Source organism: Haemaphysalis longicornis, unplaced genomic scaffold, assembly GCF_048455015.1.
Source record: "Haemaphysalis longicornis isolate Haplotype H1 unplaced genomic scaffold, Haemaphysalis longicornis Haplotype H1 scaffold_6, whole genome shotgun sequence".
Taxonomy (NCBI): Eukaryota; Metazoa; Arthropoda; class Arachnida; order Ixodida; family Ixodidae; genus Haemaphysalis; species Haemaphysalis longicornis.
Window position 1 is genome coordinate 45,893,040 of NW_027526407.1, and position 13,636 is coordinate 45,906,675.

General features: G+C 47.7%; 1 protein-coding gene across 2 annotated transcripts in view; it reads left to right on the forward strand.

The window, feature by feature from the left end:
- Positions 1-13,636, forward strand: part of LOC144142565 (uncharacterized) — a 55,530-nt gene that overhangs the window by 26,148 nt on the left and 15,746 nt on the right. Inside the window, exons 10-17 of one of the 2 annotated variants that reach the window (XM_077674156.1) lie at positions 451-649; positions 2,127-2,277; positions 5,791-6,057; positions 7,206-7,448; positions 10,222-10,277; positions 10,873-11,148; positions 11,411-11,489; positions 11,608-11,634. In XM_077674156.1, the coding sequence (XP_077530282.1) occupies positions 451-649; positions 2,127-2,277; positions 5,791-6,057; positions 7,206-7,448; positions 10,222-10,277; positions 10,873-11,148; positions 11,411-11,489; positions 11,608-11,634 (1,298 nt within the window). The remainder of the gene's footprint in view (positions 1-450; positions 650-2,126; positions 2,278-5,790; positions 6,058-7,205; positions 7,449-10,221; positions 10,278-10,872; positions 11,149-11,410; positions 11,490-11,607; positions 11,635-13,636) is intronic. The other variant, XM_077674157.1, reaches the window with a different exon arrangement.

Here is a 13,636-nt window from a genome sequence, read left to right on the forward strand (position 1 = left end):
TCTTCTCTCGAACCTTCTTTGGACCATAAAATCACTTCTCACCCTCTGTTCCCTCGAGCCTACTTCGGACAATCACATCACTTCTCGCCCGCTCTTCTCTTGAACCTTTTTCGAACCATGAGAGCACTTCTCACCCACTTCTCTCGAACCTTCTTTCGACCATAAAACCACTTCTCACGCGCTCTTCTCTCGCTTCCCACACACACTTCGCTCGAACCTTCTTCGGACCACAACATCGCTTCTCGCACGCTCATCTCCTGAACCTTCTTGGACCAGAAAAGCACTTCTCACCCGCTCTTCTCTTGAACCTTCTTCGGACCATAAAATCACTTCTCATGCGCTCTTTTCTTGAACCTTCTTTGGACCATAAGATCTCTTCTCACCCGCTTTTCTGCCGAACCTTCTTCGGACCGTGAAATGCACGCATGCACGTCGCATTCGCGTACACAGGGACGCCCATCAACAAGGGCCCCGCGATGGCCGGCCGGGACCTGAACCTGTACCGGCTGTTCCGGGTGGTGAGCAAGCTGGGCGGCTGCAACCGGGTCACCAACCACAACCAGTGGAAGGCCGTCTACGCACGCCTCGGACTCCCGCCCTCGCCCCCCACGCAGGCCAGCGCCAGTCTCCTGCGGGCCGCCTACAAGAAGTGAGTGGTTCTGTTGTGGAATACCCAGTGGCTGGGACGGAAAAGTGGCTGTCCTCTAAAAGAATTTCCATTCCGTAGCGCGAGCTTGAACTCTGCAGTAGCGAGAGGTGGCTGCTGACGCCAGTGTGCCTCTTAAGAAGTGAGTGGAAGAACGCAATTGTCTGGGATGGAAAAACAACTCCTTTAAGAACGTTCCGTAGCACGGGGTGTTCCATAGCGCAAGCCTAAACTCTGCGGTAGCTGGCTGTCGATGGCAGTATGTTGCAGGTGAAAGGAGGCAGCCGTGTAGGATGAAAAAATGGATCTCCTTTAGAAGTGTTCCGTAGCACGAGGTGTTTCATATTGCAAGCTTGAACTCTACAGTAGCGAGAGGTGGCTGTTGACACCAGTATGCTGCATATGAAGAGAGTGGAAGAACACAATCATCCGGAACGGAAAAACAACCCCTTTAGAGATGTTCCGTAGCACAGGGCGTTCCATAGCGCAAGCCTAAACTCTGCAGTAGCTTGCTATCGATGCTAGTATGCTGCAGATTAAATGAACGGAATAACGCAGTTGTCTGGGACAGAAAAATGGCTCCTTTAGAAGTGCTGTGAAGCGTAAGGTGTTCTGTAGCATGAGCAAAACTTTGCTGGTAGTAGCAAGAGCTGGCTGTCAACACCTCTACTCCACAGATAAAGGAAGCAGAGGAACACATAACACAGCCAAGCAGCGAACGGGTAGGAGAGAGATCAAAGCCATTAGATAACATGGACATGGATTGCAAAAAACAAAGCATCTCAAGAGACAAGGTTACAAAGCCCTTTGACTATGCAAGGCAGAAGCTAGGTATGTCAGGTGTTCAACCGGACCAGCATGCTTTTTCATCCACAGCCCATAGGAAGTGATTAGTGTCTTTGAACTTTTGTTGTTGTTTTAGCTAATGGAAAAAAGCTTGTTCTTTTTCACTGGGAGCATATTTGAATGCATGGTGTCATGGGTCTGTTCTGTGGCAGGGAAATCCACGTAGGGTGTTAGTGCAAGGAGGTTTGTGCAGGGAAGATTGTGAAAGTTCACACAACGGCAAGTGCGAATTAACTGCAAGTTGCATGTTAAAATGGTAAAAATGTTGATGTTGTGAAGCTTGTATGCTGAACATCCCGTCCTTACCTGCGTCTGCATGCTAATACGCAGCGCGACAATAAGAAAATAAGGATTGAAGATAGCGAAATGTTGACGATGAATTGAGCCTAGAGTTTGAAAAGTTGGTCACACTGAGCTTTGGAAAAGACGTGATTGCATACGCGCCTGACGAAAAAATTTAGGCGATATTAGTGACCGCTCATGATTATGTTTTATATGAAATGTGCCGTAAACCTCAACTCTGTATGGCAAAAAGAAAGTTGGTGCTTTTTGTGAAGTCTGAGAAAAAGTTTTCAAGTTTGCGCTTCTTTATCTCAGCGTGTGAGCTTATGTGTCGTCGCCTTGTGTTCAACAGGTACCTGCAAAGCTTCGAAGACTTCTACCGCAAACTGGGCTGCACCATGGTGTCGAACCCACGGTCGGGGCGTGTGCGTCACCGGTCGGACCGCATCATGACTCGCAACCAAGACCGTGGGCTGGCCCTGTTCGCTCGCAAGGAAAAAGAGGTGTGTGTTTTGGCACGCCCAGCTATTACCGCGGCTGGCGGCAAATTTTTATTGTGCTGACATATTATACGGCTGTGTAATTATTATATTGCGTAATTGGTAATAATTTTATTATAAATATGATAATAAATACTAATTCTGTTAGTAATAATGTAATTACAGCTGAACCTCGTTATAACAAACACCGATATCGCAAATTATTACCTATAGCGAAACTAAATATAAACCTTGGTTGGTCACGCATTATTTCAACGACACTTGTTCTACTGGAACCGTGATAGCCGCTCGCGATGTCGGATATAACGAAGGAATATTTGACCACGAGTGTTAGAAGCTACTTGAAAAAAAATCCCCCTTCGTCCGAAACTGCAGAAGTATACAGGCCCTTTTGACACTGGAAAACTTCATCCTTCTGAGTGCTGTGAGTAGCTACCAGATGAAGATCCCATCCTCCATCAAATAAGTAAGGACGCAGGCTTGCTTTGTCAAGTGAACTTTGCTCTGTTGTGATTTCACGTACTCATGTTCCGGTTCGTTGAGCTTGAAATGCAACAAAGAGAAACGCAAGTTCACAGAAAGAGAAACCTTGTTCACAGTGGATTTGAAGCCTCAAAAAAGCATTTCGTATTAAGTGTTTTTGCGCGAGCCAGATTTTCAGTTTGTTAGAGCCGATTCTTACCTCTACTGTTAAAACAAATTTCGGATATAAGGAACGAATTTCCTGTCCCGATACTATTTTATTATATCGAGGTTCGACTGTAATATGTAGTAATGGGACTAATGGGGTAAAACTTTATCAGTATGTTTTAGTAGCTGGGGCTGTTGGTGTCTCCTGTCATTGTCGTCATCGTAATCATCATCTCATGTAGTCACGGTACTAAAACACTGGGGAACTCGTTTACTCCTCGCCCTAGAACACTTCGTAACGCATACTTAAAAAACAGCAGGACATTCGTTTCTGGCTCATGCTAGAGAGCTGCGTGCTTCAAAGACAAGAGACTTCTTGCAGCTAAGCTGTGTACCTCTACCCCCCCATCGGTTTCATCTCCGTTGGCAAAAATGCCAAGGCGTCAAGAATACACTTACACCTTGCATGCTTCGCCCCTCACCAGGCTTCACGTTAGTGGAGGTGGCCCGGGATTTTTTCAGGAAGCTGTGTACCGAAAACATTCTATCCAGGAAAACTTAGTTTTCAGAACTTGAATGTAGTTGAGAAAGCTCAACTGGAGCGAGCTTTTACAAACGTGACGACTGGAAATACGCAATAACTGTGCATGTGTCAACAGTGTTTTACTGTATAATAGTAGTGTTATAGCATTAATAGTAATACTGGAAATAATGTAGTTATCAGCCAGTAAATTTCGGTTCTCCTCCATTAAAAACGCTTTGCTGTGTCTCGTGTCGTCGTGAGGGACGAGGCAAACTCCCAAGTTTTAGCAAAGTCAGAGTCCAAACTGTGTGCACTTTATGTACAAAATCATATACGGGATGTATAAAGGAAAATTGAAAGTCCACTGGGGGGCCTAAAAATGCTTGCTGGGGTATCGTTGGGGTCGGCAGGACACTTCCTGCTACGTACCGCAAGATGGAAAGCAAAAGGCCCCTTCTTCTCACCAGTCCGAACTTATATAGGCATGTTGTGCTGCTGTTTGCTTCGCAAGCAGCTGTGCCGCTTTCTATATCCTGGTGGTTTGGGGCGTCGTTTCTGTTTTGAAAGATGCGACGCTCATTACGCCCTCGGTTTCATAGCATTCGATTTACTTTACACAAGTGTCGGCGCCCTGCTTGAGATGCCAACAGCCGGGATTATCACAAGTCATGCATGAGTCAAGTCAAGTCACAAGTCAAGTCAAGCACAAAAAAGGCATCTGAGAATGCCGAAACAAAGGTTGAGACGGATTAACAGTTTCAGTGGTTACGATGAAACGATGTCAGTCGTTGATACTGTAACCGACCAATCAGATTGTTGGTAAGAAAAAAAGACGGAGGAACCGATGCATTCGTCACAGCCGTCTTTCTTTAAGCCGTGTCTCAGTGGTAGCCCCGGGGCATAGACTGTTTGAATGGCATGCCGCAGGAAAAGGGTCGAGAAATCGCCACTCGTTTAAGCGTGTGTCAGTGGCAGCCCCACAGACTGTTTGAACGCCATCCCGCAGGAAGTGAGTGGCAACTGGTTTAGAAATCTCCACTCGTTTATCGGTGCTCTATCGTGTGCTACAGGCAGCTTTATTAAGTGTTGCTAAAACCTTTGGTGAGGGAGGGGACATGTTAAAAAGAAATAAGAAAAAGCCAGGCAGGGTACAAATAGCGCCGACCATGCAAAAGGCATTCGGAGAACGCACGTGGTGGTCGCTACCCAACAACGTCAAAGAAAGCCGCATCTTTTTATACCACGCCAGAGCGGCCTTGCTTATTTCTGCATTCACCGTGCATCCTGACGACGTAACTGTCAGCACTCCATTCGGCATGTCGCGTCGTCTCTGCATTTGCGTTTCCAGCAAGCAGTACGACGACCTCTCTGACCTAACCTTACAAATCCACAGTAATATTTGTTGCAGTTTTTCCAGTTTCCCTTCAAAATCTGCTACAAGCGGCACAAAAATCTGTTTCAGGGCGTTTCGCATAAAATCTTTGTGTAATTTGTAACAGGGCTGTTTAACAGAAGTCAGAGCCTTCATTGGTTCGTCTGTAATTTGCGCATTTTTTGAGCTAACCACCGGATGGCTTTGCTCGCTGTAAAAACATTTTGAACGTGGGGAAAGTGGACACTGAAATTGACAATCGGAAGGGTTAATCCAGAGCCGTTTATTTACTCTGCCGCAGACTGCAATTCCCCGCATGAAAACTTCATGCGTAAGGAACATGCAACATCGGCCTCAGGAACATGGAAGCCTAACGAAGGTGACTCAAGTAAAGCATCTAAAGCATCCTGAGCAAATCAAAGCGTTCCAACAATGCTCCAAAAATGGATTTATGCTATACGCCTGTAGCACCCTCTTAAGAGAGTTTACCTTAAATTGAGGACGACTCAGCGAGCAGTGGAACGGAAGGTGATAGGTGTAACATTCAGGGGCAAGAAGAGAGCAGGGTGGGCAGGGAACAAACGTGTGCTAAGGACATACCAGTAGAAATTAAGACGAAATGGACGTGGGCAGGGCATGTAATGCGAAGGCAAGATAACCGCTGGCCATTAAGGGTAACCGAGTAGATCCCTAGAGAAGGCAAGCATGCCAGGGGCCGGCAGAAAGTTAGATGGGCTGATGAGAACAAGAAGTTTGCGGGGATAAATTGGTCGCAGTTAGCACAGGACCGGGATAAGTGAAGATCCATGGGAGAGGCCTTTGCCCTACAGTGGGCGTAGATAGGCTGATGATAATGATGCCCATAGCGCATCCGTAACTTCCTTCAGTTCTGTTGTAATTTCTATTTTTTGAGCTTGGCATTGCAGTCGGTCGTCGCAGCCCGTGTAAGGAGGCTTTGGTGTCTTACTTTGTCCGCTTCTCTCGTTCTCAGCAAAAGAAGAAAGAGGACAAGGTCAAGGAGAAGGACGAAGACAAGGATAAAGACGATGAGAAGAAGCCCAAGGAGAAGTCGGCATCGACGCCGACCCCTCCCGTCGCGGTCAAAGAAGAGCCGCCTCCGGAGAAGCCGAGACCATCGCGAACATCGAGGGCCACCAAGCAAGATGAGGACAGCAGCAGCAGCAACACATCGACCGCGTCTCCAGCTTCGGCTGCTGCCAAGCCATCTGCAGCCGCAGCCAGCCAAGATGACACAAAGGTTGGTGTGCTTTCCTTTTTAAGAGTTTTTAAGTGCAGAGCACTTTAGGGGCTCGCCTTGTCGTCGTAGCTCGCTCGCTGGACCTAAGTAGAGCCACATGGCGTCCTGTCGCTGTGGCATATCTGAGAGGCTTCGAAAGCTAAGTGGTTTATATAGTCATAAGTGTTCCAAACTCGTGAACTGCTGGCGCTTGTCATACATCTCCCCGTTGTTTAGTGCAAAGAAGACTGCAGGTACATTTGAGGCAAAATATACGTAATTAACCAGCAGCGCCCGCGTTCATTTAGTGAAGTACGCTCGTTGGGTTGGTTTGTATGATAGTAAGCGAAAGAAAGTGGCAGTGCAGCGTGGGCACGTGCGGGAGGAAAAGCAAGCACAAGAAGAACAGAACTCTCCCGGTGGCGCAGTTTCAGGCAGGGAGCACACAAGCACTGCGAAGGCGGGAAGTTCGAATTGCAGTGGGTTTTTCGGCTGCCATGTGTATCGCTAATTTGGATTACACCGACCAGCGTTGTCTTTCCCCGTCAAGGGCTTCTCTCTCTCTCTGCACCTCCCTCTCTCTCTTTCTTCCTGTTTCTCTCTCTCTCTCTCTCTCTCTCTGTCTCTTTATTTCTCTCTCACTTCCTTCCTTTCTCCCTCGGTCTCTCTTTATTTCTCTCTCTGTCCCTCCCTCTCTCTTTCTTCCGATCTCTCTTTCTCTCCTCTCTCTTTGTCTATTTCTCTATCTCTTCCACCTCTCTTTCTTTCCCCTCCCTCTCTCTCTCTGTCTCTCGCGGTTTCTCTCTCTCTTCCCCTCCCTCTTTCTCTCACTCTCTCCCTCTTTATTTCTCTCTCTTCCTATCTCTCTTTTCTCCCTATCTCTTTATTTCTCTCTCTCTTTCTTCCAATCTCTCTTTTTCTCCCTCGGTTTATTTCTCTCTCTCTCTCTTTCTTCTCTCTCCCTCTCTTCCTATCTCTCTATTTCTGTCTCTCCCTCTCTCTCTCTCTCTTTCTTCTCCCTCCCTCTCCCTCTCTTCCTATCTCTCTATTTCTGTCTCTCCCTCTCTCTCTCTCTTTCTTCTCCCTCCCTCTCTTCCTATCTCTCTATTTCTGTCTCTCCCCCTCTCTCTCTCCGTCTCTCTCTCACGTGTTTGTTGCGCTGGGAACAGGTCCGGACGAGAGAAGACACTCGCCGGGAGAAGCACGAGAGTCCGGAGAAGCGGGAGGCGAAGCCCTCGGCCTCCACGCCATCCTCCTCGCGGAAAAATGAGGGCGGCGGCGACTCCACGGAGGTCGAATTCCTGAAGGAGGCCACGGTCGTGCTGACGCCGACCACCGTGGAGAAGTCACGGACCTCCAAGGCGGCAAAGGAGTCCGAGCCCACCACTCCGACGACCACCCCTAAGCGACAGGTATTTGAGGGGGAACCCTGGTCTTGAAGACCGAAGATTTACCAAAAAAATCAGTTTTCTGTATTCATTTTATTTAAAGGAGCCATGAAGAGAAAAACAAGTTCGTTTAATTTGAAGGAACTAGGATTCAGTATCTCACTCAGCTCCATTACAGCCACAAAAGATGTTTTTTAACGAAAAAAAAGCAAGTATTTAAAAACTTTCAAATTTTGCGCCACAGTGACGTGTTTTGAGCAAGAATGACGTCATACGGGCCAACAATAAAACATAATTTTCAGTGCGTTAACTGCACGTTAGCATTCAAGTGATGCGGTCAAATGGAACTAGAGGCCCCAATTCAGACGTCCAGTCGTGTCGTCGCGACAGGTCAGTTAGGCGGCCGCCAATCGCACAAACAAGGTTCCATGACGTCATAGAAAAGATGCGGGAAATTGGCTAGGGGGTCGCAACTGCTTTACACGTTTTCTTTAATATCTCCGTTACTTGTCCGAAGATTGCGATGATATTGGTACCATTGTTATCAGGGCTAAGCAGTCTTTCTAATAAACCCAACTTGTATTTTGCCTTCATGGCTCCTTTAAATTTGCAGTTTACAGATACCAAAGAATGTACCACCAAAATATTATGGCTGCACCTAAAGTATTTACACAGCTGTTGCCCTTTGGAGTCGCCTCAATGGCCATTTTTGCGTGTTTCCAAACTTCGTGCCTTGTTTTCTCGGAACCAATTTTTTTCCCACGAGGTCAGCTGTCTGGTACAATATCTTGGCATGTGCTGGTCGGATTTGTATCATTTCTGCTGCATTTGAAAGCTTATGAACTGAACAGTGCAATAAAACCGCGGAAACGTAGTTTCTTTTTCCTAGCACAAGATTTTTGTCCGTTTTACGTAAACATTGGTAATTCATGACCTTGGATTTAACAAGCTTATTGTATTTGCAGAAATGAGGCTAAAATTATGTCTGTGGATTAGTTTCACTCCCTGGTCCTCTTAGAGCAGAAGGGGATAAAGAGTATTGGAACATTTCATAGTTAGATAATGAAAAAATTGTCGAAATGGAATGCCACGAAATGTTTTATAACTCTGATTTTGCACCACACAGATGAAAACTGACTGCATATTTCTGCTGAGGATGTTAAAATACATTAAACGTGTAAATCTCAATCACACAGGTTAAGAAATAACAGAAATATCTTGGAGACCAGTGTCCCCCGTTATTTCTACGTGGGGTGCACATTTGCCAGTGGTGATATCGTGCTCTTTCCAGTGTTGTGGGGACTTGCAAAGATGAGCGCGACACAGATCAGGTTGCAATGGCAGCGGCAGGAAGGTCACGGGATAGCACTCCAATCGTGGCTCTAGATTTAACCTGGACCACTTCGACGTCGCACGTTTCTTTGAGCGAGTGAAAATGTGTCAGCTTTGGTTTTGTTAACGCAAAATACATGGTTTGGAGGTACCGTATTTATTCGAATCTAGGCCGGCCCCGATTCTAAGCCGACCCCCGAAAGTCCGAAGGCGCGAAAAAAAAAAAACTTACCTCGAATGTAGGCCGAACAAAAAAGCGAGGTCAGCGTTCACAAAAAGAAAACACGTTTATTGAACATGAAGATGCGGTCCTGGAACTCAATCAGTTTCTCTTCAAAATCACCGGGCAACTTCTGGACGATTGCGGTTCGACGACGGAGGCTAAAGCCGAAGTGCTTCATGAATTTCTGTAGCCAGCCCCGACTGGCTTTGAAGTGTGCCCGCCATAAGCCTCGTTCCCTTAAAAGCTCCCTTGCTTTTGCCTGGAGCACTTCCGTCGTTACTGGAAGGGCAGCTGCTCGCTGCGTTTGAACGAAGTCAGCCAATGCCATCTCCATTTCATGGTGACGGCATTCTCGTGGTCCGGTGATTGCCAACCTCGTTGCGGCGCACGCAAATATCCTCTCCCGTTGCGTCCTCCAACGACGGACATTTTTTTCATCCACGCCGAAGTCCCGCCCGGCTTGAACGTTCGACGACAACTCCGCAGCTAAAACAACTTTTCTTTTAAAAGCGGCACTATAATGGCACCGCTTCTTTTTGCGCTGTCAAAACCAAACGCCACACCGCACGCAGGCCACTGTCCGCACAATTCAAAATGGCTGCCTATGGCCCTTAAGTGGCTACTGGCTCGTCTAGTAATGGCTACAATACTTTCTTTTCTGGGTGGCGCTAGCTGCGTGCCACTTCACTTGGAAATTGGCGCGTATTTCAAAATCCTCTAATCCAAGCCGACCCTGGAGTTTGATATATCGGTATTTCAAAAAAACTATCGGCTTAGATTCGAATAAATACGGTATTAATGTTGGCTTCGGATTTGGCCTGGACTGATTCGACATCGTACTTTTCTGTGAGCGAGTGAAAACATTTCAGCTTCGTTTTCGTTAACGAAAGCTTCTTCCAAGTTCGGGACGCTGTGCAAGAGAGTGTTTTGCTGTGCATAGAAATTTCGTGCATAACGCACGTAGTTATGGCTGTTGTGGAAATTTTGTTGGGTGGCATTTGTTGTCAAATCTGTCTTCTCAAATCTATCGTGGAGAATGACTGATTCTTTGTTTGGAGGGGCTGTTCTTCCACAACGTGCACAACAGTGAAGTTTCTTGCTTTTTTGTTTTATTGCTTCCACTTTTGTTTTGGTGTTTATTGTATGTGGTCAGACTCCTTGAAACCCTCGTTTCATGGGGCCAGAGAATGAAAATGTGTTTGGAGAGGTCCTCTCTAATTGTTTGTGATGTTGTCGTTGCAGCCAAAGAAGAGTAGAACTGAGGAACCGGCCGACAAAGAAAAGAACGACGATAACAGGCATGCACCTTTTTTTTTTCCTAAAGCTACTCGATAGTGTACAATACTTTGACTAGAAAGGCCGTGACTGGGTGGCTCTCGGGAAGCATACACACATTCGATTACGGTGAAAGGTGGAGGGGGGAAAGGGATTTAATCACTTTTTCTCAATGAAAGCAGCAGGATGCTGGAATTATTTATTGTTTGTCTCGTCTCTCTCTCTTCTCAGTTGTCATTGATTATCTTGGAGTGGTTTGCCTATTAGAATACGCCCTTGGTTTTAACGGGTGACTACTCTTAAAGGTGCAATACCAAGAGGTAAAGATTGCCCGCAAAAAGTCGCAGATTGTTTCCCTAACTGGTGGTTTTGGCACTTGTATTGATAAACAAAAAATGTAGTCAGGCTGTCAACGCTGGGTAGGTGTAACTTTAACTGTCGAAGGAAGGACAACACAAGATAAAATAAGTTTTAGCAGTGAAGACTGATAAGACAAACTTACATGATTTCTTCAGCTTGCACGAACTGCTGTTCCCGAACTTAAACATAAAAGTCAACGAAAAAAGGCGAATTCGAATGCGGTGGACCTTACTCTGAACTCGGCTGTCTTTCTCGCAGCAGGCCAAGCAGTAGCGGCGCTGCCACGCCGTCCGCGGCTGAGCCAGAGGCAAAACCGGAGGCAAAGCCAGAGACAAAGCCGGAGCCGCGTCCTGAGAGCAGCGGGGAGCCCACCCGGCGGTGCTCACTGGACGTGAGCATCGACGTGGGTGACCGGGTGAAGGTGAAGTACGGCCGCGGGCGCCAGCTGAAGATCTACGAGGCCAAGGTGCTTCGCATCGAGGAGGAGTGCAACGAAAAGAAGTTCTACGTCCACTACACAGGCTGGAACATGAGGTGAGAGCGCGTTCCTTCCAAGCCGCACTTCTTCCTCCTCCTCCTCCTCCTCCTCCTCCTCCTCCTCCTCCTCCTCCTCTTCTTCTTCTTCTTCTTCTTCTTCTTCTTCTTCTTCCTCCTCCTCCTCCTCCTCCTCCTCCTGTTCTTCTTCTTCTGCACTGTTTAGGCTGCATTGTGTGTGGCGAACTCGAATTGGACTGGCACGTGCATTTATTTGAGTAGGAATAGCTGCAGAGGTTACAATGGTTCCTGCCTCTTCCAGGTATGACGAATGGGTTCGTAAGAACCGCATTGTGGAGAACGTCACGGATAAGACTTCGAGGCGGAAGCGGCTGCAAAAGGTGCGTTTTGAAAAAATGCCTTGACCACCTTGTGAAATTCCTGCCTGTTTTGCGTTTAACGGGGGAAATGCTTGATGTGTTCTTTTTTTTTTTTTTTTTTTCTTACTCCCACTTTCAGGAAAAGGAGAAGCAAGCAGATGCTTCGGTGAGTTCATTTTTATGTACTACTCTGTTCACACTGCATGTGTTCTGGAATCGAATAAATCTTCGAGGCTGGAGCTCGAGTATGCTGTCAGAATTACTGACATCCAGCATCGTGGCAAGGGGCCTTTAGTTCACACAATACTCTTAGTGTGCGTTTCCTCTGCTTGTTCAGCACTCGAGTGTACACCCATGTGTGTTGAAGTCTGCACTAACGGGTGATTTGGTCCCTGAGAAGTTTTTTATGACATGGCTCTTAAGGGGACACGCGGGTCGAAAAAACGCGATTTTTTCGAAATATACCGATTTTTTGTTTTCCCTTGCATTAGCATCTTTGACTATCCTTCTTTCATGGGTAAAAAAATGAAAACGAAATACGAACGAGAACTTAGTGAAAAATGTGTCTGAATGACTCGCGGTGACCCAAGAAATCGCGCAATCAAGCCAAATTTCGGCCAGGTTTGAGAATTTATTCCGCACGGCAGCGTGGCTCGCCGCCATTTCGGTCACTTGAGAGAGGTAAATCAAGCCTTCTTCTCTCGACTGAGCCGCTCGCCAGCTTCGTATCTCCGCGTAAAAAAAATAAAAAAAATGTTTCTTCCCGCTTGTTTTGCGAGCTCCCACTGGGCATTTAAATCACGTGACGCAAAAGCGGGACCGCCATTGGCTCTTGCCGCTTGTGAGCCGCCATCGCCCGCATCGTTCCGTTCGCTACTTCGCGCTATCTTTTCTATTTCCTCATCGTGTGTTTTTAATCGTGAACGGTGAGGAGAAGCGTGACTTTTGTCGCCGGAAGCAGCGTACTTCATGCCGGTGCAAAGGAAAGCGCAAGCGGCGCAGCATTGTGACGACCACGGCCAATGCCGGCACGACCGGCACCGTGAGGCCTAACGGCGCCGGGCCTTCAAGCGATGCAAGCGCGGCTCTACCAGGCGGGGCTGATTTTATCAGCGAAGATATCGGCTTTATAAGCGCATCGGAGAATAAGTCGGCAGCCTTCCAAGGTGAGGAGACAGCCAGCCTCGGGAGCGGTGCAGTTATCTGTGAAGTCGGCGCTCTGACTGACCTTGAGTGGCACCGTGTGCGCGACGTGCGGGAAGTGCGAACTCGTCGTAGTTGAGGTTGCGAACAAGCGGAAGGGCCTCGCATCGGTACTAGAACTGAAGTGCAAAAACGAGAAGTGCCCTGCGGGAGTGGCTGCGGGAGTGATTTCTTCTGTTTACTCGTAGCAGCGCGCTGCCGCTGTCGGTCGCGGAGGCCGCAAACCGGAACTCTGCAGGGGAAGTCCCCGTGATAGTTTCGCCGTCAATGTGAAAGCGGTACTCGCTGCACGCGCGGTTGGCATCGGACACGATCAGCTGTGCAGGATTTGTGCCATTCTTGGTCTACCAAAACCACAGCATCAAAAGACGTTCTACAACACTGCCAAGAAAGTTCATGTTGCGGCCACAAAAGGCGTCTCTGACAACCTTGCTGAAGCAAGGCAAGTAACTGCGTTGCAAGCTGGTCAGACTGACCTCAGTGTGATTTTTGATGGTACTTGGCAGAAGCAAAGACACGAGCCACAACAGTGTTGGCACTGCCATTTCTCTTGACACTGGTCTCTGCCTGGATTTTGAGGTGCTGTCAAACTACTTGTACTTGTAGCCGCCACCAAAAGCTTGATGAGCAAGAGGAGGAAGTGTGGCAAGCCTTTCATGCCTCTTGTGTGTGAAAAAAATGACTGCTCATCCCATGCCATGGAGACGGAAGCAGCACTGCGCATCTGGCACAGGACGCTATTGTACAACCTGCAGTTCACTGTAGTGGAGACTGCCACTGCCCTCGCAGGGTTGTGGTTCAACAGGGGCCACACTAGCTTTGAGCAAGTTCTCCAAGAACTGGGAATCTTCCCTTCAGAAGAACTGGTCAGACTAAGCAATGCAAGTGACCAGCGGAGGATCAGGCAGATGTGTGCCAAGCTGACTGCTAAGGCTAGCCCCATTGCCGCAGCCTGGTGAAACGGT